Source organism: Schistocerca serialis, chromosome 11, assembly GCF_023864345.2.
Source record: "Schistocerca serialis cubense isolate TAMUIC-IGC-003099 chromosome 11, iqSchSeri2.2, whole genome shotgun sequence".
NCBI lineage: Eukaryota > Metazoa > Arthropoda > Insecta > Orthoptera > Acrididae > Schistocerca > Schistocerca serialis.
Window position 1 is genome coordinate 71,621,696 of NC_064648.1, and position 22,963 is coordinate 71,644,658.

At 41.1% G+C, this 22,963-nt stretch overlaps 1 protein-coding gene across 1 annotated transcript in view; it reads right to left on the reverse strand.

Moving 5' to 3' along the window:
• The window catches only part of LOC126426455 (uncharacterized), a 125,014-nt gene that overhangs the window by 35,129 nt on the left and 66,922 nt on the right, over positions 1–22,963 (reverse strand). The window contains exon 7 of the mRNA XM_050088369.1: positions 18,256–18,422. Coding sequence (XP_049944326.1) covers positions 18,256–18,422 — 167 coding nt within the window. The remainder of the gene's footprint in view (positions 1–18,255; positions 18,423–22,963) is intronic.

Genomic DNA, 22,963 nt, shown 5'->3' on the forward strand with positions numbered 1-22,963 from the left:
TGGACAAGTTAAAGAGAACAATCTAATGGGTACACTCTATGAATTAAGTCTAACCCGAAGAAAGACTAAATTAATGAAGTCTAGCAAAAATGGGATCAGTGTTCAACTTAAGGTCAGAACTGTAGACGAGGATCTAGACCAACTGAAATAATTCTGCTACCTTGAGAATAAAGTAACTCATAATGGACAAGTTAAAGAGAACATAAAAAGTAGAGAAGAACATTCAAAGAGAATGTTCCTGGCCAAACGAAGTCAACTAACATCAAATGTGAGTTTTGTAGCAACGAAAACAAACAATTATTGATAAAATTATTTAATAGGATAGATAAAAGAATCTACTCACGAAGCAGCGGAAGAACACACATGAAAGACTTGTGATTGGCAAGCTTTCGGAACCGGTGGCTCCTCCTTCAGGCAGAAGGGTTGAAGGGAAAAGAAGATGGGTGAAGGAAAAGGACTGAAGAGGTCTAGGAAAAGGGGGAGATTTTCGGAAAGTCACCCAGAACAGCGGGTCAGGAAGTCTTGCCGTACAAGATGAGAAGGAAAGACTGGTTGTTTGGGACTGCATCGGACGGGATTTGGAAACCTGAAAGCTTAAAGGTGGAACACAGCGTAACATGCAAGACAGAGATTACTGCTAAAACAGTGATCACAAGTTAATAAGAGTGTGTCCTCCTATCACCACCTATAATAGCCCTGTAACTGGCAAAACATATTCTATCAAAGGGAGAGCCAGCTGCGAAACGACACAAGTCATATCCCATCTATTATAACACTGTTCAGCCTTCTACATAGGCATGACTACCATCAGATTGTCAGTTAGGATGAATGGGTATAGGGTGAGGGTATACACTGCCAACTCACAATATCCTGTGGCAGAGCGTGCTCTACAGCATGACATTCGTGACCTCGGTGCCTGTTTCACCATCTGGATTCTTCCCCCAGACACCAGTTTCTCAGAACTCCGTACGTGTGAACTACCTCTACAACATGTCCTTGGTTCTCGCCACCCAGCGTTTTATCACTGTAACTACTCTTTGCTTCACTCCGTTACAGTTTCCTGCATCTTTCATTGTCTTTCCCATCTATTTTTCACCGCCCCATCCCACCTCTGTTATGTACAATGCACTTAGTTTCTCACTCTTTATAACTTGTGATAAATGTCTTAGCAGTAATCTCTGTCGTACATATCACCTCGTGTTCCACCTTTAAGCTCTTAGGTTTTCAGTGCGCAGCTCGTGGTCGTGCGTTAGCGTTCTCGCTTCCCGCGCCCGGGTTCCCGGGATCGATTCCCGGCATGGTCAGGGATTTTCTCTGCCTCGTGATGACTGGGTGTTGTGTGCTGTCCTTGGGTTAGTTAGGTTTGAGTAGTTCTAAGTTCTAGGGGACTGGTGACCGCAGATGTTAAGTCCCATAGTGCTCAGAGCCATTTGAACCATCTTAGGTTTTCAAATCTCGTCCGATGCAGTCCCCAACAATTAGTCTTCCCTTCTTATCTCGTACAGTAAGTCTCCCCTGACCCACAGTTCTGGGTGACTTTCCCTAAATCTACCCTTTTTCCTAGACCTCTCCAATCCTTTTCCTTCACCCTTCTTCCTTCCCTTTCAACCCTCCTACCTAGAGAAGGAGCCACTGGCCAGAAAGCTTGTCAATCACAACAGTCTTTTACGTGTGTGCTGTGCTGCCGCTTGGTGAGTAGTTTTTTTTTATCTATCCAGTTAAATGTCGGTTCTAGTTGGAATACGAGTAACTCATAGTGTAAGTTTGTAGCACAGTATTCTATGAAAGTGAATCATGGACAGTGGGAAAACTGGGACAGAAGAGAACTGAAGCGTTTGATATGTGGTGCTAGAGAAGAATGTCGAAAATTAGATGGACTGATAAGAAAAGAAATGATGAGGTTCTCAGCAGAATCGGTGAAGAATGGAACATACCAAATATGGGACAGCATTTTGTTCTTGGTCATGCAACCTTATTGTTCCCTCTCGGTACTTATACGTATTACCCGTCTTTCTTTGCAACTTACTCTTATTTTTCTCAATATTCCGAACATTTTGCAGAATTTTACATTTCCGGATGCTTTTCCTTTTCAGGGCCTATGAATGTGTCCATTTTATTTTCCAAGTTTTGCTTCCCGCATCAGTTGCAATGTCAGACGTGCCGCTCTCGCGTGCTATTAGCCTTCTGACAGTGCCGGCCGCGGTGGCCGAGCGGTTCTGGCGCTGCAGTCCGGAACCGCGGGACTGCTACGGTCGCAGGTTCGAATCCTGCCTCCGGCATGGCTGTGTGTGATGTCCTTAGGTTAGTTAGGTTTAAGTAGTTCTAAGTTCTAGGGGACTTATGACCTAAGATGTTGACTCCCATAGTGCTCAGAGCCATTTGAACCATTTGAACCTTCTGACAGTCAAAATGATCATCTATCATATCCTCTATTATCTTTTCCATTCCTCTGTATATATTATTCCTGTCGACATGAGGTGTTAAGCTCATTGTGTGATAGGCCTCGCAAGTATCTGCTTATATGTTCAGCGTTGTTCTAATGGTATAGCGCCATTCTCGTATATTCTAGGCGCCAACTTTAGTAGTTCTTGGTTGACACTTTCGCCAATGATTTCGGAAACTCCAAAGGTATGTTACCTATCGCTTCTGCCTTCCAAAGCTGTGTTAAGCTCTGACTCTTACGTGGGATCTCCAGTGTCTTCCACTGTGATTCTCATTTCTTCTTCTGTCAAGTCATCAGACGGGTCTTTCCCCTCGTAGATGTCTTCAGTTTACTCTGTACACCTACCTACACTCTCCTCTGCATTTGACAGTGGAATTCCCGATGCACTCTTAAAGATTACGTCAAATGTTCTTTTGAGTAATGTGTACAATGAATAAATCTTTCAGACGCCCATGTGTTATTCTTTCTCTCCACATTTTTCCAAGAGCCATTTCGCTTTGGTTTCACATCTACCCCTAGTTACTTCATCCCCAAGTGACTTATACTACTGTACTCCTGTGTTCCTCTGAACGTTTTTGCACCTTCTACATTTACCGATCAGTTGCAGTGTTTTTTCTGTTTGCCAAGGTTTCTTTTCCGTTAGCTCCTTATATCTATCTTTGTTTGATATATAGGACATAAAATCCCGTCTGAGGCCTGCGATAATTTTTATGTTAAAAATTTTGCCACCACTGTTGTATAATCGCAATAAAGTCATGAGATGTTCAATTGAATCTTTTATTAGAAAATGTGTAAGTAGGCCGTTTAGGTTTTCTTATTGGTGACGCCACATAGCGCTCTGTAAGAAAATCACTGGCTGTGCTGTGTGCAGTCTGTGGCTGGTTGGCATTGTTGGAATACTCGCCATTGTAGTTTTGGGCAGCTGGATGTGAACAGCGCGTAGCGTTGGCAGTTGGAGGTGAGCCGCCAGCAGTGGTGGATGTGGGGAGAGAAATGGCGGAGTTTGGAAATTTTTAAGACTGGATGTCATGAACTCCTATGTATATTATGATTTTTCAACACTATTGAGGTAAATACATTGTTTGTTCTCTATTACAGTCTTTCATTTGCTAACTATGCCTATCAGTAGTTAGTGCCTTCCGTAGTTTGAATCTTTTATTTAGCTGGCAGTAGTGGCGCTCACTGTATTGCAGTAGTTCCAGTAACGAAGATTTTTGTGAGGTAAGTGATTTGTGAAAGGTATAGGTTAATGTTAGTCAGGGCCATTCTTTCGTAGGGATTTTTTGAAAGTCAGATTGCGTTGCGCTAAAAATATTGTGTGTCAGTTTAAGCACAGTCATGTATAAATTATTCTAAGGGGACGTTTCATATGTCGACCCTTAGCCGAAGATACCTCACTGGAATCTTCTGATTTTTTCTTGTAGTTTGTGTAATTAGTGCAGCTTTTGTTTATTGCTAGCGCGTAATTGTAGAGAAAATCTCCTTTGTAGTTGCAGTCTTTCATTGTTGTAAGTAAAACAGTTGTGGCATGCATATAGATTTGCACCAAGTATTTCGCCGCTGCAATTAACTAGATATTATTTTCAGTGTTATGTTAATGTGTTCTCTTACTTTTGCTCTTCAGATTGTGCTTTTCTGTGTTATCGTGTGAAATATTGTGACAATAATGGCGTGTGAAAAACGTAACACTAGGTTCCAAAGTAAACTGAGAAATAATAGTGACGATGAGCGTAGCTTATCAGCACCACTGTGTAATGAAATAACAGACATTCAAAGTAGTAATTTGGTAATAGTGCATAGGGAAATGGAGCGGGTGGCAAATAATGGTGTAGACAGTGAAACAAGTAGTGAACAGGGAAGCATTATCGATCGATCGGTCGGCAACAGCTCGCCTTAGGAATCCGAAATGACAGAACACAATATTGCAACTACTGTAGACTCAGGTTTTGGGTCCTCACCGTTTTCTCAAATAAGTCAAGACACATTTTCTGCTCGTCAAAATGTAAATGTTGCCGGTGCAAATGCACGGCCGAAAAGCATACAGGAACAGATTCCAGACACTAATACATTACTATTGCAATTAATGCAGCAAATGAAACAAAATCAGAGACAAACACAGCAACTGTTAGACACAATGGAACAAAATCTTCAAAAGTTAGACACAATGGAACAAAACCTTCAAAAGTTAGACACAATGGAACAACACCAGAGACAAACACAGCAACAGTTAGACACAGTGGAACAAAATCTTAAAAAGTTAGCCACAATGGAACAAAATCTTCAAAAGTTAGACACCACACTTGAACAAACACGTGAAGATTTAACTACTGAGTTACATAACATCGAATCGAAATGTCAAAAAGTATATAATGACGTAAAAACACAAATTTGTGAGCATTTCCAACCAATTTTTTCGCGTCATGAAAATGCATTACAGAATCACGAAGCAGCCATAAAAGAACTGCAAACTATTGTTCATGAAAATCACGACACCTTGCAAGCTAAAATTGACTCAGTTGCATCTACCGATTCGGTTACGCAACCTGCAAAAACTCAAGAAAACTTAAAGGACACAGTAGATACGATTTCAACACAAATGGACACTCTGAAACTTGGTTCAGAAAAACACACTGAGGAAATAAGTACACTATCGGAGAAAGTAGCCGAACTTTCAGATCAGTTCACTAACTTATCTGCAAAGGTAGATGATGATCTGAATGACACAAGACCTGTAGCCATCACTGATACAGAAGAGTATGAACAAATTAAGAAATTCAAACAAAATCAGAATGAAATTAATACGCAATACAAAAGATAAATCCGGGAAGTACAAGATCAGTTGGCACAAGTAATACAAAAATTTCATATTTCAGAGGACACTCGCGCTCCAACATGGGAAGAGGAACTTAGAAATACGGAAAAGCCACAAAATAATAACACAGGGCATTTCGGAAGTTATGAAAGAAATTGGCAAGGTGCACCGAATTTTGAGATGGAACCGCCGACACGACGAAACAATGACTGATATGCTACTCGCCGACACGATGATTTTGACTATAAGCTGTTCATTACTACACGTAAATTCAAAACATTTAAGAATTCTGGTAACGACGTTCATCCACAAGCGTGGCTCCATCAATTCTCTCATTGTTTTCCTCCCAACTGGTCATTGGAGCACAGGTTAGAATTTATGTGTGGCTACTTGGAGAATGAATCAGCTGTAAGAATGCAATCGGTCATTCACCATTCACGATTGCCACAATGAAGGAGATTTTTATCATGCCTTCCTCTCAGCATATTGGTGTCAAGTTACACAAGACCGAGTAAAACATAGCATCATAATGATGAAACATTTCGAACAATCTGAATTTTCCAGTCTTGTGAAATATTTTGAAGACATGTTGCACAAGAATCAGTACCTGTCAAACCCATACAGCCCCTCAGAACTCATCCGCATTTGCTTCATCAAACTGCCTGAACATTTACGACATATGATTTTAGCAGGACATTGCAAAGACGACATTGAAGCTTTTCAGGGACTGTTACAAGAACTGGAAATTGACACTGACAATCGCGGAATGCGAAAACAGGAGCACAACAATTACAGATCACATCCGTCACAATTCCGCAATGACAGAAATAATACACGACAAGGCTATTCTTTCAACATAAATGGTGACCAAAACAGACGCCACCCATATGACAACCATTGTCACAGTAGTAAGAATTACAGGGAAAGATCACCTCGCCGCGGTAATGAAAATCACAGAGACAATCATAGAAACAGACAATATGGGAACCAAAATAATTATTATCAAGGGAGACAGAATAACTTTAGACACAACGGGCCAGTGCGCAGTTACGATTCAGGGAGAAGTTCTCCACCACATGACAGACAAACAAGAAACTATGTTAACTACCGACAAAACAACAGACCTGAATTTCATCAGAACTGGCGGGATTCAAACAGAGCAGGGCACTCTCGACAAGGTGAATTTGTAGAAGTTATGTCTCCTAATCCCAATAACGCGCGCCAACAAAGGAGCAGACAATGACTCGCACCGCAGGCAGCCACGTGCGCCAGCTGGCTCAGAGAAAAATAACATAGATGCTAACCTTGAGAAAAATTCCAGTATTCTTTACCGACATATAGCACACGATGATTCCTTTGAAGCTGGAGCTCTGCATAGTAGTAAGAGTAAAGGCTTGCACCACATTTCACATGTAAAACCGTTTATTGAAAGATAATCTGCTTTTTAACTTTGTCTTTGCCGTACAACTTCTTACTTTACATTACTAGTATGCTTTGTCAGACTTAGAATCTGTTAACATGCAACAATGTTTGAAGTTAAATATCCAGTCAAGAACCAAGGGAACTTATATAAACAGCAATTACGAATGCATTGTTATTGCGAACAAACAACACAGTGTTATTGTGTGTGTACATTCTTGCTTGTTAGTTGCACGATTATGTAACTACTATAAGGCTCACATACTTAGAACATTTACCAGTACTGCTAATGAGATTTTAATGCAACATTTTGGTTTACCTGAAAATACATTTTGGATTTTAAAGTACTTTATGTGATATACCAGATGACACAGTGGTTAGTTTATGTGACAGCTACACGATTTTATCATGACGCTACTAATGAGTGACAATTTACAATAATACTTTTGTGGTGTATCTGTTTTATATCTGCACAGTTTTTCTGAATTCTTCTGTAAAGTAAAACATGTTTTAGTAGTAACTTTTGCGATATAGCTACAAGGAGACAGCCTTTTCCGTAGGACAACAATGCGTTACAGCACAGTACTTTCTTCATCACAGCAATAAGCGTAATAACTAAGATATCTATACGCAAAGCATTTCACTTTTGTATATCATGAGGTAAGTACATTGACATCTGTAACACCTGAGGGTGTAATTACATTAGTCCTCAGGGGGGTACATGCTTACTTTGTGTACCATGTGTGTGGCAAGCACAAGGAGCCCTAGCTAATATGGTATTTGCTTATACAACTTTACACATCAGTGCCATATTTCTCCAACACAGAATTACAGAGCTATCTGATTATTTAACAGAGAAACAAAAGTTTTTTTATGCGCAATTACACAGTTGGATAACTTCACACTTATGAAATTGTATTTTGTCTGTACTTTGTGAACTGTTCATATATTTTTTCGGAACCATTGTGATACTATGAGAGCTTTGAATGATGTATTAGGTATGGGATAATGATTTTTAGGGTATGTTTGCGGTAGATGACACTTTTGACATGAGCAGAGAATTTTTTTTAGGTTTTGAAATTATTGCAGAAAGCTACGACGTTTTTGAGATTTGGCTGAGGTGTTATGGTGTTATTATTACGATGACAATGTGTATTAGGCTGCTGAGGTATGTTTATGATCAATAAGATGATGCTACTGTATATGATTAATTTGATTATGCTACGGTGAATGTATCACTATGCTGTCGAAAATTTTTTGGACGCTGCTATATTTACGGGATTTTGTTTCTACACATTTGTAACGTAAATTTTCGACCTGTGAAATTTTTATATGAGACTGTCACTGTAGCAGAAACTGCTGTCGTAAATATTTCGGTTTGAACGTTAAGTGACCACCTGCACGTAATGCGTCATGGACGCCCAGCTGTACCACCCGCCTGGAAAAAAGCCATTAGTGTGTGCCTTTCAGAGGCATAGGTGGTAGAAAAAAAAGGCCATTATCCTCGCTATTGACATTTCTTTGTCGAAATCATCGCAAATACGACACGCTCAAACTTGAAAACATATGATTATACTGTGGAGCTCTTAATTTATGATATTTACTAAAATGCCTAATGAAACGATGATAAACATTTCACGGCTATTGTCCTGCTAGTTGACAGAAATGCCATATGGCTTGCTTTATGTATTTATTTACTCAATTTGTTTAATATCTAGTTTCTAGATGCACTACAGCATTGGTTAAAATAAAATTTAATAGATGTACTAATATAATTATTTTATGCCTACAGATCCAGTCAATAAGAAATTTATGATCTAGTTCCAAGAAAACGAGGGCACATAAATAGACATTTCCCTTCACAGGAATTGCATAAATAATTTTTTTACGATTTGGTAACTTATCTGCTAGTGTAAGTTCTCATGATGCATCACTCTAGTATTAAGATGTGACATTGGTATTAAACATGGCCATTTTTAGTGTAGTATTTTTTCTGCATGAGCTATGTCATGTCTGGATATAAGTTATTACATTTGCTGCTGCTGTTTGCCAGGCATAGTGCTACTAAATTTCACTTTACATTACTCTGTTAAGGCAGTTTTACTACGAATTTATTTTTCTTTTTTGCTGCACATTGCCTTATATTAGTTGTAATATTGCATTTGCTTTGCTAATTTATACTGCTTGCTTTGCAATTTGTATTTTTTATCAATACTGTTTGTGTTAATTGTTTTGTGCTGCTGCATTGCCTCGTTTCTTAATTTAGCATCTGAGCTCAGTAGATTTAAGTTAGCTTAAGATGGGGTAGGCTATATAAGAGAACGAGTTGTGATGAATTGGAAAAAATGCATTGAGAAGCTATAAGAAAATGGTTTGGCCAAAAAAAAGTATTTTGAAAGAGGATATGAGCAAAAAAGTAGGGTTTAGGGACAACAGGTTTAGGTAGGATTTTCTTGGAAATAAATGATGAGGCAAGATAATGGAAAATAAATAATGAGGTGAGAAATATGTGAACATAAAAATACAGAAAGCATGCTTGGATAGGATTCTTTTGGTAGAAACAAATGTTGAAATAAGAGGAAAGATCTATGGAATGAAGTTTAAGTTGGACTGCAGTACCATATATTACACTGAAAACAAACCCTGCCCTTTCCTCTTGTGTTATTCTGCTATGTGTTTGTGTACTCTTGTATATTTGTGTTTTTCCTGTCTTTATGTGTTTAGCTGATATGAGTTATGTTGTGGAATTTTTCCAATAATATGTTATTTTCTTTGTAAAGATGTTTAGACGTTATTTATTCTGTTTTGTTTTAATGCTCATGCGTGAAGTTGATGTTTCAAAAGTTATTCTGATCTTTTATGTATGAACTTATGTCATAATTCTTGTAACACTGATGTATATGTTATTTCGATTCTTTTGTAAAGCCTGTACTACAAATGGTATCTGTATTGTTATGTTCTTTAATGATGTATTTTGTACCTTTGTAATTGTATTCTTAAGTTATAAAATTGTAATTGACACCAGTTCATCAAATTAAGTAACTTGTAAGTTCCATTTCACTGCACATTTTTCTGTTGGTCGTAGTATGTGGACAATATGTGAGAAGTAGGGACTGTTAGTGTTTGCATGTGTGTTAAAAATTCAGCAAGGGACTGGATAACAGCATTGCTGGTTCTAAGGACAATTCCAAAAACTTTGTGAGTGCACAAGTGGTGGTTATGGACTTTCTATATTGTCTGCAAGACTCTTCGATGGTGATTGTGCACCTGCACAGTCGCAGCAGATGGCTGCTGGCCATCTCTACAAGGACTACAGTGGGTCTACACCTTTGCTTACTCACCAGTACCATTATGTCTACAAGGACTGCAGTGGGTCTGCACCTCTGGTGGCCCACCAATACCGTAATCTCTACCAGGACTACAGTGGGTCTACTCTGTGATGACCTACCTACCAATATTTTTCAAAACTTCGAAGGTTTGCTCTGTAGTGGCCCATTACCTGTCTGCATGTCGAGAGTCAGCACTGTCTTTCCGTTGGAAGGACAACACTACTTCTTCAAGACTGCATGGAAATCCACTACTTCCGTGTGCATTTTATTCTACTGCTCAGACTTTGAGAAAAACACAGCAATTTTACTGTGATGAATGATGAGGACTGTCTTTATGGACTGTGAGAAAATTTTAGCTTTTGACCAACATTGTATCAATAAGTGTGTGTATGTGAGCCGCCAGCAGTGGTGGATGTTGGGAGAGAAATGGCGGAGTTTGGAAATTTTTAAGACTGGATGTCATGAACTCCTATGTATATTATGATTTTTCAACACTATTAAGGTAAATACATTGTTTGTTCTCTATTAAAATCTTTCATTTGCTAACTATGCCTATCAGTAGTTAGTGCCTTCCGTAGTTTGAATCTTTTATTTAGCTGGCAGTAGTGGCGCTCGCTGTATTGCAATAGTTCCAGTAACGAAGATTTTTGTGAGGTAAGTGATTTGTGAAAGGTATAGGTTAATGTTAGTCAGGGCCATTCTTTCGTAGGGATTTTTTGAAAGTCAGATTGCGTTGCGCTAAAAATATTGTGTGTCAGTTTAAGCACAGTCTATATAAATTATTCTAAGGGGACGTTTCACATTTTACGCGTTTCGGGATTACACCCATCTTCAGACATATGTTACAAACAAGTAAAAACATAAGTGAACAGCACATTCAACACGTCTCAACGTTACATAAAATGATATCTGGTCATATGAGTTACATACCTCAAACTTGAACTCCTTCCTACCCTACCAGGCGTAGTCTTGACAACGCAAAGAGTGTCGGGGCGCTGCATTCACATGTTATTCAATAATAATATACTCAGAATATAAATCTAACAGGGTGTATTTACGACGGGCTAACGGGTACTGGGAATAATTTATACGAAAGTTTGGAGCTAAAATTCTTAACAAGACGCGGCAGTCCGGCCGCCAAAGTTAAATAGTAATATTGTGTCAATGGAATATGTTGGACCATGTTGCCAAAAAATAACTAGAGCATTCAGGGAGGCTGGCGTTTGCGTAAGCTTCCATACAAGGAAGAAGTTAGTGGGAATATTAGTACATACGGACGAAGGGAAAACAGATAAGTTTAGGCAATCCGGTGTGTACGAAGTTAAGTGTGGCGGATGTGCTGGGACATACATTGGCCAGACGGGTAGGGATTTTGCCACAAGGTTTACAGAACATAACTATAGTAATAATAGTGGGCTGGGGTGTCATATGAGGGAGACTGGCCAAAAGCGGGCCGTGATAGAAGATAGCCTAAGAATTCAGCATTTATAACCTAGAGGGAAGATTTTAGATAACTTTGAAGATCTGGAGATCTACGCGCGTATACAGCACGCTGCACACCCAGTATTTAATAAACAGGCTTCCGGTGGGAACAACTGGTTTTGTGGCTTGTTTGAACGGATACTATTTTGAACTAGGTATCTATTATCTCCTCATTAGAAGTATGATTGTGTATTTTATAGGAGCTGGTGGTGTTCTGTCGACATACCGTTATGATAAGCTAGGTTTTTTGCCGAGTGGTTGGCTAGTTTAACGTAATACAGGGAAAGTTAGATGGGCATATAGGTTGGCATTTACAGATTTGTTCACCACTGTGCCCTTTGGGTGCTCTTTGGTGACACCATGGTTTATTTTATTGATTTTAGATTAAAGTTTTCTTTTAGTATTTGTATTTGTTTTTTAAAAATCTATAGCTCTCCGGTATGCAGATAGCATAGGTAGGACTCGGGCAATTGTCGTGCCACTAGTTTATATAAGGAATGTATGAGGTATAGCCCACGTATCTTTTGGGATTTTATGAAAATGCTCTTCCTCTCACCATTAAACTTTTTCCATGTGGTAGAGTGGTGTAAGTTGCTGTTTGAAGGCTTCTGTTTGGGCAATCATGGCCCATGAGTATCACTTGGCTGTAACTCGATAGGCGGATGGCTTCCGCCGATGTGGTTGCCGTTGGCTATAACAGATGGCGCCTAAGACGTTTGCGTACGCGAGCTGATCACAGGGGTTTAGTTTATGATGGATAATGTTGGTTATATTTCATTTGGTGGTATTCTTTTAGAGATTTGAGAGGTTGAAAGGTTTATTCACCAAGGAACTCCCCCCCTCTCCCTATTATTTATTTTATATTGACATATGGTTTGAGTTGTGTTTAGTGCCACTACTGGGTATAGGCATAGTATGGCAATGTAAAAAAATTTGGAGTTTAAAAAAAAATTAAGAAACTTTTAGTGTTAACGTGTACAGAAGTACTATTCCGACTGCTAGTCGTAATTACACCCTGTTAGATTTATATAATGAGTAAATTATTCTTAAATTACATGTAAATGCATGGAGCACATGACCATACAGCACCCCCTACCGAGGGCACTTCGGTGCTGGTTGACTTGTTTAGCGTCAGTATACGCTCTGCTTCAAGACTGCTCGAGCCGCAGTCATATATTACTCGACACTTTCTTTGAATTGTAGAGGCTGAACGCCTGGTTGGGTAGGAAGGAGTTGAAGTTTGTGGTATGTAACTCATATGACCACATCTCATTTTCTGTAACGTTGAGAAGTGTTGAGTATGCTGTTCGCTTATGTTTTGTACTTGTTTGTAACATATGTCTGACAATGGGTGTAATCCCAAAACGCGTAACATGTCCTAATAAAATATTCAGTTGAACATCTCATGACTTTATTTCGATTGTACAGCATTGGTTGCCAGTTATTTGTCTGTCCAACTTCGGTGATGCCCTTTTCATAGATGTCCATTCCTGTTCAAATGAACTGCCTGTGTGGTATTCATCAATGTAGTATCTACAGCCCAAGAGAAATTCAGAGGCATTTCATGAATGCTCTCCACTTCAGTGTCCCACTCCTTTCCGCATTTATTCTTCCAGACAATTCTCTTAAACTCCTATCCACTCTTCATCGCAATTCAATTGACATCTGAGCCTATATCTGGCCCTACGCGTGCCACACAATCTACGAACACGATTTACAAAACGATAGATTTCGACTTCTAGACGTAGATAATCGGAAAATTCTTCCCATAAATACAAATGTACGAGTATTAACAAGAGCCTCACCAGGACGTAACCTCAGGTGGAACTTTCCTGTGCCTCGATCCTTTTCGAAGCATACATCCCTTGGCGAAGTGAGAGTTTTCTGTAGCTACCGACGGTTGCGAATTAAAACAAAGAGCGACAGAGGGAGAGAGAAAGGGACTCCCCTCTCTTCCACTCCGCTCCAAGGCCAAACGTCGTGTGCAATCATGACTGTTTGTACTGAAGCCAATAATGTTATGTAATTGCAGTACGTAAAGTTTTGATATTTTTATCATTATGTAATTTGTTAAAAGAAAGGCGAACAAACATGTAAAAGTAATGCATCCACAGTTTGAAACAGTTACACTGTTTTACATCTAAGTCTACCTAAAGATGCAGAGCTATAATTTTTGTAGTATATGTATTCTGATATAAAGCAAAGCATGTGGAATTTATGAAACCCCATACATTAATTTCTGTCATCAGTGACAATACCTGCTACAGTTGCAAAATTGTACATCAGCAGTTGATTTTATCACTGGGATGTGTATCAACAGTTGTGCATGTCCAAAAAGTGGTTCAAATGGCTCTGAGCACTATGGGACTCAGCTGCTGACGTCATTAGTCCCCTAGAACTTAGAACTAGTTAAACCTAACTAACCTACATCTACATCTACATTGATACTCCGCGAGCCACCCAACGGTGTGTGGCGGAGGGCACTTTACGTGCCACTGTCATTACCTCCCTTTCCTGTTCCAGTCGCGTATGGTTCGCGGGAAGAACGACTGTCTGAAAGCCTCCGTGCGCGCTCTAATCTCTCTAATTTTACATTCGTGATCTCCTCGGGAGGTATAAGTAGGGGGAAGCAATATATTCGATACCTCATCCAGAAACGCACCCTATCGAAACCTGGCGAGCAAGCTACACCGCGATGCAGAGCGCCTCTCTTGCAGAGTCTGCCACTTGAGTTTATTAAACATCTCCGTAACGCTATCACGGTTACCAAATAACCCTGTGACGAAACACGCCGCTCTTCTTTGGATCTTCTCTATCTCCTCCGTCAGACCGATCTGGTACGGATCCCACACTGATGAGCAATACTCAAGTATAGGTCGAACGAGTGTTTTGTAAGCCACTTCCTTTGTTGATGGACTACATTTTCTAAGCACTCTCCCAATGAATCTCAACCTGGTACCCGCCTTACCAACAATTAATTTTATATGATCATTCCACTTCAAATCGTTCCGCACGCATACTCCCAGATATTTTACAGAAGTAACTGCTACCAGTGTTTGTTCCGCTATCATATAATCACACAATAAAGGATCCTTCTTTCTATGTATTCGCAATACATTACATTTGTCTATGTTAAAGGTCAGTTGCCACTCCCTGCACCAAGTGCCTATCCGCTGCAGATCTTCCTGCATTTCGCTACAATTTTCTAATGCTGCAACTTCTCTGTATACTACAGCATCATCCGCGAAAAGCCGCATGGAACTTCCGACACTATCTACTAAGTCATTTATATATATTGTGAAAAGCAATGGTCCCATAACACTCCCCTGTGGCACGCCAGAGGTTACTTTAACGTCTGTAGACGTCTCTCCATTGATAACAACATACTGTGTTCTGTTTGCTAAGAACTCTTCAATCCAGCCACACAGCTGGTCTGATATTCCGTAGGCTCTTACTTTGTTTATCAGGCGACAGTGCGGAACTGTATCGAACGCCTTCCGGAAGTCAAGAAAAATAGCATCTACCTGGGAGCCTGTATCTAATATTTTCTGGGTCTCATGAACAAATAAGGCGAGTTGGGTCTCACACGATCGCTGTTTCCGGAATCCATGTTGATTCCTACATAGTAGATTCTGGGTTTCCAGAAATGACATGATACGTGAGCAAAAAACATGTTCTAAAATTCTACAAGAGATCGACGTAAGAGATATAGGTCTATAGTTTTGCGCATCTGCTCGACGACCCTTCTTGAAGACTGGGACTATCTGTGCTCTTTTCCAATCATTCGGAACCCTCCGTTCCTCTAGAGACTTGCGGTACACGGCTGTTAGAAGGGGGGCAAGTTCTTTCGCGTACTCTGTGTAGAATCGAATTGGTATCCCGTCAGGTCTAGTGGACTTTCCTCTATTGAGTGATTCCAGTTGCTTTTCTATTCCTTGGACACTTATTTCGATGTCAGCCATTTTTTCGTTTGTGCGAGGATTTAGAGAAGGAACTGCAGTGCGGTCTTCCTCTGTGAAACAGCTTTGGAAAAAGGTGTTTAGTATTTCAGCTTTACGCGTGTCATCCTCTGTTTCAATGCCATCATCATCCCGTAGTGTCTGGATATGCTGTTTCGAGCCACTTACTGATTTAACGTAAGACCAGAACTTCCTAGGATTTTCTGTCAAGTCGGTACATAGAATTTCACTTTCGAATTCAATGAACGCTTCACGCATAGCCCTCCTTACGCTAACTTTGACATCGTTTAGCGTCACAAACATCCATGCCCGAGGCAGGATTCGAACCTGCGACCGTAGCCGTCTTGCGGTTCCAGACTGCAGCGCCTTTAACCGCACGGCCATTTCGGCCGGCTGTGCATGTCCCATCAAGAGAAACGTGTGTTCTTATGTGTCTCCATTGTTGTTGTTGTTGTTATTAGCAGAAGTAGTATAGTTATCACTACCGTGTGCTGCTTGTGTACTTCGCATGTCCTAATGTTGACTCATTGAGATGTCAGGTTATATGTAAGAGAGTGCACTAATGCCTTAATTTTATCAGGTGGAATAAACGCTTAAAGAAGTAAATAAATGTACACGACGTGCCAAATTCCGCTACTTTTTATAACGCACTTTACACTATTTCTAAGGACACGGGCTCTGTCGTTTCTTGCGACTCTTAGTGTCTGTTCTGCTGGGGTTGGCATCGTGTAGTGGATCCCCGTACGCTCTGTAGCGTATGGCATTAAAGGTCTAAAAATTTCGGAAAAGTTACAGTACCTTCCTGCACTGTCACTTTTATCACAACGACAATGAACGGGAGTCTTAAAACGTCACGTGTCAGAGATCTGTGCTGAAGTTTAGTGAGCGAGCAGTCTAGATCGCATCACATCGCATAATGATTTTTTAATCGGGACCTGTGCGCTACCTTCGTGCTGAGTATCCTGGGGACGCTCCAAGGACAGCAGCCGTGTTCACAGACCGCGTGGACACGCTCCTGGCTGGACTGCCGAACACTCAGCCGTCCTGCCGCATCCCGACATGTCCGCTAAGCCATCCGGTCTCAGCCTCACAGCAAATGCCTGGCTCCAGGGTGTGGACAGCGGCGGTCTCAACGTCCCTGCGATCTGGCGGCTCTACGGGACCTGTTGAGTGACGTCAGCTGAACACGACACAACTGGAGAGACTCGTGGACTCTCCTTGTCGGCCAACTCAGGCCCTTGTCAGGGCTAGAGGTGGTGTGCTCTACTCCTGTGTCAGCATGATCTCTCCTTACCTGACATCGAATGAAATCTGTCCTCAACGATCATGTTTATTACTTGTAACCTTCCACATAAACATAACTAACTCGACCTTGTTTTGTAAAGGAGAAAAACGTACACTTGCAAGATCTCAACCCTAGATACCAAACACCCGCCCTCTCTTAAAATAAATGGCCATACTTATGATAATACTCATTTTAGACGTCTTGAATGCAGAGTTTTTAAAGTTCTGTACGTGCAGGTTGCCTGCCACTGGCTCCGCCCCACTGCAGCTGCCTGATGCACGAGTGCAGAGTACTGTGCAGCGGGGAGACGTCCAGAGCCCTCAGACCTGCTTCATGTCGCAAGTGTGGGAAGACGTGTGTGGGGCCGGTCACGTCTGCCCCATGTGTTTCGAAACTTTGTTCTTCAAGTAGAACACATGTTATTTAACGTGAAAAACGGGTAAGCAATATGAGCAGATAGTATTTCAATGCCATGCGCATATATGGTCAACACTGTTTAGTAATATTTTAGGACATATTCTGCAGCAGTTTTTTATAAAACACACGCACACACACACACACACACACACACACACACACACACACACACACACACACATACACACACAGATCTCTGTTACGGACAGAGGCAAGGTTAAAACTGACAATATTACCTCTTCAAAGCAAACTTCCTAAACAGTCAGGTTGTGATTTTACGTCTCCGTCGCATTGTGCCAATGAAGTTGTTTGACGAAAATGATCGTGGTGAAAGGGTATCGTCATCATTGTCACCACCATCCTCTCATAAGGAATAGTCTAACGTCAATCAACTATTCTTCTCTCCATTTAACGGGTCTTCTCTATGACTGCCGCAACTAAATCGCAAGGTACAAATAGTAGCACAAAGATACGCTCATAGAGTTTCTTTTGCCTCGTGTAAGAGTTAGTCGAATAGCCACATATAAAGACGCTTACCGGTCACAACTGTCGCGAGCTTTGACGTTTAAACGTGGCAATTTGACCGTCACTATATACTGCTCCTGGAGGTGCCACACTATAGCTTGTCGGTTGACCGGCTCTATAAACGCGAACCTCTTACTCACCGTACCGTACAGTAGTTCGAGCTCCGACAATGGGTGACCGCAGTGGAGCGTGCCACAAACAAGTCGAACACGAGCGTTGAAAAGCTGTGTGGTCAGAAGGTCTTAACTGTGTACAGTCATAATCGTGGTCCAAATCTCCGCGCGACATAGACAGCTGGGGCTCACACCTTGCAAGTGTGCGTTTTGTATGTGAGACCAGGTTGGTGATCTTCTCTTGTTAGATGCAATCGGTTGTGATTAGACAACTGTTTCTTTTCTCCAGTGTGATTATTATTTAGTTCTTATGTTTTTATTTCTATGCACTGTTATTAGGACTGAATTTTCAAATGTGGTGCAGCTCCATTATCATGTGTTCATAAGCCTCGACGAGAGTTTTTATAGAAAACCTAAATGAGCACATTACGCTTTATTTAACAATAACGAACTTCCAAATAATATACTCACCAGGTTTATCCCTCCACTGAAACCAAACCTGACGCCACCACTCGCAATTCACCCTGCCGACCGTGGCTCTTTCGATGCGCCGAACAGCATGCGCTGACTGGGACAGGATATGATGCCTCAGATCATCCGTTTGCAGTGTTGTCATGTTCCATTCCATGTTGTTCAACCTTTCAAAATAAAATGGAGTCAGCTTATGTGACAGATGACATTCTGAAACTTGACTGTATCTAGTAGAATAGAATAGTGAAAACTAAACTCAACTTGCCTTTCTCCAGCTTTTACGTTACCCATTGATAGAGGTCGCCAGCCTATTAGAGACGAATCGATGTGTCAGACAGGAATTCTGGCGTAAATTACGGCTGGTATGCGAGTCTGCTAACATATTCTGGTGAACTGATGGTTTCGGATGAAAAACAAGAATTCATATACAAACATGCGGGCAGAACTCTGATTGGACAAGCACGACAGACCGCCTTCAAAGGCATGGACTGGGCACTCCCCCACAACATGGCTCACCGTCTGCTCCTTGGCGCCATAATCACGAGCAGCACTTCCACTATAATAGCACGTTTTCAAGACGTTGCTATGTCTCTCTTGTGCCATTTGGATGAGGTTGAATCTTGATCTTTCTTGACAAGAAAGACCATACTACGCTACCTAACTCAGTTAGACTGAGTTCTTATAGCACTCTGTCTTAGGAATTAGCGCCTTGGCATCCTTGATTGTGAGATTAGCAGGGACGAAATTGGACAGAACAAGCAACCCCTAAGTGGGAGCTGTTGTAGCAATGTCATTAATAGTAAACATGGCTCTTTAACGCTTTAGCACAATATGCAACAGCTCAATAACCAAGGGAAATTGCAGCGCTGTCTTTTTGTCTGCATTTGCTCCCCAGTTTTTTGCAGGAATGTAGTGCAGTTGATATAGAATAGAACCAAACGACTTTCACAGGTCCGCGCAGTGCTGCATAAATGACAGTGACAGGATGAGGGAGGCACCAAGGTAATTAAGGAAGTAGCTCCAGGAAATTTTGGTCCTATCCAGAGGCACATATGACTGCCTGTGTACCTCCGTATCATGGAGGTAGAACTCTGAGGGCTCAGTTCCGCTTGTGTTTTGCTGGAGTCTCTATTTGTAAAAGTACTCCCTCAGTTTGGTGTCAACTCGGAGGCTCGTCGACACAATCAGTAAGTAGCCAGTTTCACACAATGAATTTGGTCACTAGGCGACCACTACGAACAGCAATAAAAAACTACCTAGTACCTTGGAGTGCGAAGAAATTGGCTAAGGGGACACGTGAAACGGAATCAGGATCAGTGGAGTGGGCTTGTGCCAACCGGCGAGCACAGGTTTCGAACGTCGACTGGGGATCGTCGTACAAAGGCTGTGTAGGTGACCAGGCACCGGTGCAGGTCTCTATCCATGGGTGCTGCTGCGGGGCGGGACTGTCGTATTATGGGCTGCTGTTACGGTAATATCAACAGTAGCAGGAAACAGTATAACGGGAGTAGGATTCTTTAGGAAGGTAGAGCAGAGAGTGTGTTACAGTGAACAATTCAGTGATACAGTTACGCTTATCACAATCGACAGCAAACCAACACCGACAACGATAGTTCAGATACTACATGCCGACGTCGGAAGCTTAAGATGACACAAAAAGTATATGAAGGTACTGAAAGGGTAATACAGGACGTAAAGGGATATGAAACTCCATTACTCATGGGAGACTGGAATGCAGTTGTAGGGAGAAACGTGGAAGAAATGGTTACTGGAGAATATGGGGTTGGGATAGGGAATGAGAGAGAAGAAAGACTCAGTCCTGTAATAAATTTCGGCTAGTAATAGCGAATATTAATCGCAAGAGGAGGATGTATAAATGGAAAAGGCTGGGTGATATGGGGAACTACAGTTAGATTACATCATGGTCCGACAGAGATTCCGAAAAGATATCGTGGATTGTAAGGCATACGTAGGAGCAGATATAGACTCATATCACAATGTTGTAATGATAAACAGTACGTTGAAATTTAAGAGATAAGTCAGAAAGAATCGATACGCAAATGTGTCAATTACAGAAGTACTAAGGAATGACGAGATACTCTTGAAGATCTGCAAGGCTATGGATACAGCAACAAGGAATATCCCAGTAGGCAGTCCACTTGAAGAGGAATGGATATCTCTGAAAAGGACAATAATAAAAGTTGGAAAGAAAAACATAGGTACAAAGAAAGTAACTGCGGAGAAGCCATGGGAAATAAAAAAAATAACTGAAGTAATTCTTTTATTACCCATGACGAAAGAAGGAATTTCAAAAATGTTCAGGGAAATTCAGGAATACAGAAATGCAAGTCCTGACGGATGAAATAGACAGGATGTGTAGGAAAGCTAAGACGAAATGGCTGCCTGAAAAATGTGAAGAAATCGAAAAAGAAATGATTGTTGGAAGGACTGAATCATCGCATAAGAAAGTCAAAGCAACCTTGAGTGATATTGTTAGCAAAGGTCGGTAACATTAAGAGTGCAGTGGGAATTTCACCGTCAAAATAGGAGGAGGAAGTGGATATATGGAAAGAGTACATTGAAGGCCTCCATGAGGAGGGAAGATTTGTCTGATGTAATAGAAGAAGAAAGAAGAGTCGATTTAGAAGACATAGGAGATCCAGTAATAGAATCAGAATTTAAAAGAGCTTTGGAGGACAAGATCAAATAAGGCAGAAGGGATAGATAACTTCCCATCAGGATGTTTAAAATCAATGGGGGGGGGGGGAGGGGGAACTGGCGACAAAGCGACTATTCATGCTGGTGTGTAAAATATATGAGTCCGCCTACATACCGTCTAGTTTTCGGAAAAATATCATCCACACAATTCCTAAGACTGCAAGAGCTGACAAGTGCGACAATTATCGAACAGTCTGCTTAACAGCTCATGCATCCAAATTGAAGACAAGAATTAATATGTTGGAGAATGGAAAAGAAAACTGAGGATGAGTTAGATGACTATCAATTTGGCCTTAGGAAAGGTAAATGCAACAGAGAGGCAATTCCGACGTTGCTGTCGCTGATAGAAGCAAGACTAAAGAACGATAAAATTACGTTTATAGGATTTGTCGACCTAAAAAGTCGTTGAGCAATGTAAAATGGCGCAACGTGTTAGAATTTCTGAGACAAACGGGGGTAAGCTGTAGGGAGAGACAGGTAATACACAATATGTACAAAAGCCAAGAGGACATAATAAGAGTGGATGACCAAGAATGATGAGCTCGGATTAAAAAGGATGGTGGCAGGGATGTAGTGTTTCGCCCGTATTTTCAGTATGTACATCGATGAAGTAATGGAAATACAAGAAAGGTTCAGGAGTGGGATTAAAATTCAAGGTGAAAGGGTATGAATGATACGAGTTGCTGATGACATTGCTATTCTGAAAGTGAAAGTGAAGAAGAATTACATGATGGGCTGAATGGAATGGACAGTCTAATGAGTACAAAATATGGGTTGAGAATAAATCGAAGAAAGACGAAAGGAATTGGAAGTAGTAGAAATGAGAACAGAGATAAACATAACATCAGGATTAATTGTCACGGAGTATATCAAATTAAGGAACTCTACTACCTAGGCAGCAAAATAATCGACGACGTATGGAGCTAGGAGGACATCGAAAGCAGATTTGCACCGGCGAAAAAGGCATTCCTGACCAAGAGAAGTCTATTAGTATCAAACATAGGCCTTAATTTGAGGAAGAATTTTCTGAGAATGTACATTTGGAGCAGAGCCTTGAATGGTAGTGAAACATGGACTGTGGGACAACCGGAACAGGAGAGAATCAAAGCATTTGAAATGATGTACTACAGACGAATGCTGAAAATTAGGTCAACTTACAAAGTAAGGAATGAGGTGGTTCTGCGCAGAATGGAAGAGGAAAGGAATATGTGGAATGGACACGATGATGGGACATCTGCTAAGACATCAGGGAATGACTTCCATGGTACGAAAATGGAGAATACATCCAGCAAATAATTGAGGACGTAGGTCTCAAGTGCTGCTCTGAGGTGAAGAGGTTGGCATAGGAGAGGAATTTGTAGTGGACCACATCAAACGAATGAGAAGACAGATGACTCAAAAAAAAATGGAAAGGTCTCTAACGTTTCGTCTCCAAATGCTGGAGACATCTTCAGAGGCTATAAAGGCTCAGGCAGCAGTTTGAAACTTCTATAAACTCTACAAGCTGAACTGTTTGTTCGGATCCCTGCCACAGTCGGGCTGTGATGTCATCAGACGGCTGCTTAAGAGCGTAGAGTCACGAGTGCGTGTGTTGTCGAGCTTCTGCTGGGGAACACTTGGCGCTGGTTTCTGTATTCAGCACTGAGGCCAGCAGCTCGTCTTATTTCACTCATTCTTCTTTCCGTTAAAGTTGCTTTCGTGCTTTGGAATTTGAATGCCCTCTCTGTAAATTCAAGCACAGTAATATTGGTTCCGTATCGCAGAGACGAATTTTTAGTTTCCCTGGTCCCAGTGGATGTTCTGCAACTGCCGATTTATTGCTATTTCGCAGATGACAACTGCTCTTCTGTTCCTTAAGCAAGAAATCATTACTTCTGTTTGTACTACACATGTGTGCTTCAATGTGTGTGCAAGACAATTTATATATTCCTCCTGTGGCAAGTGCTGGCCGTACATTATTTACAGTGTTCGAAACATTCACGCTCCTTCG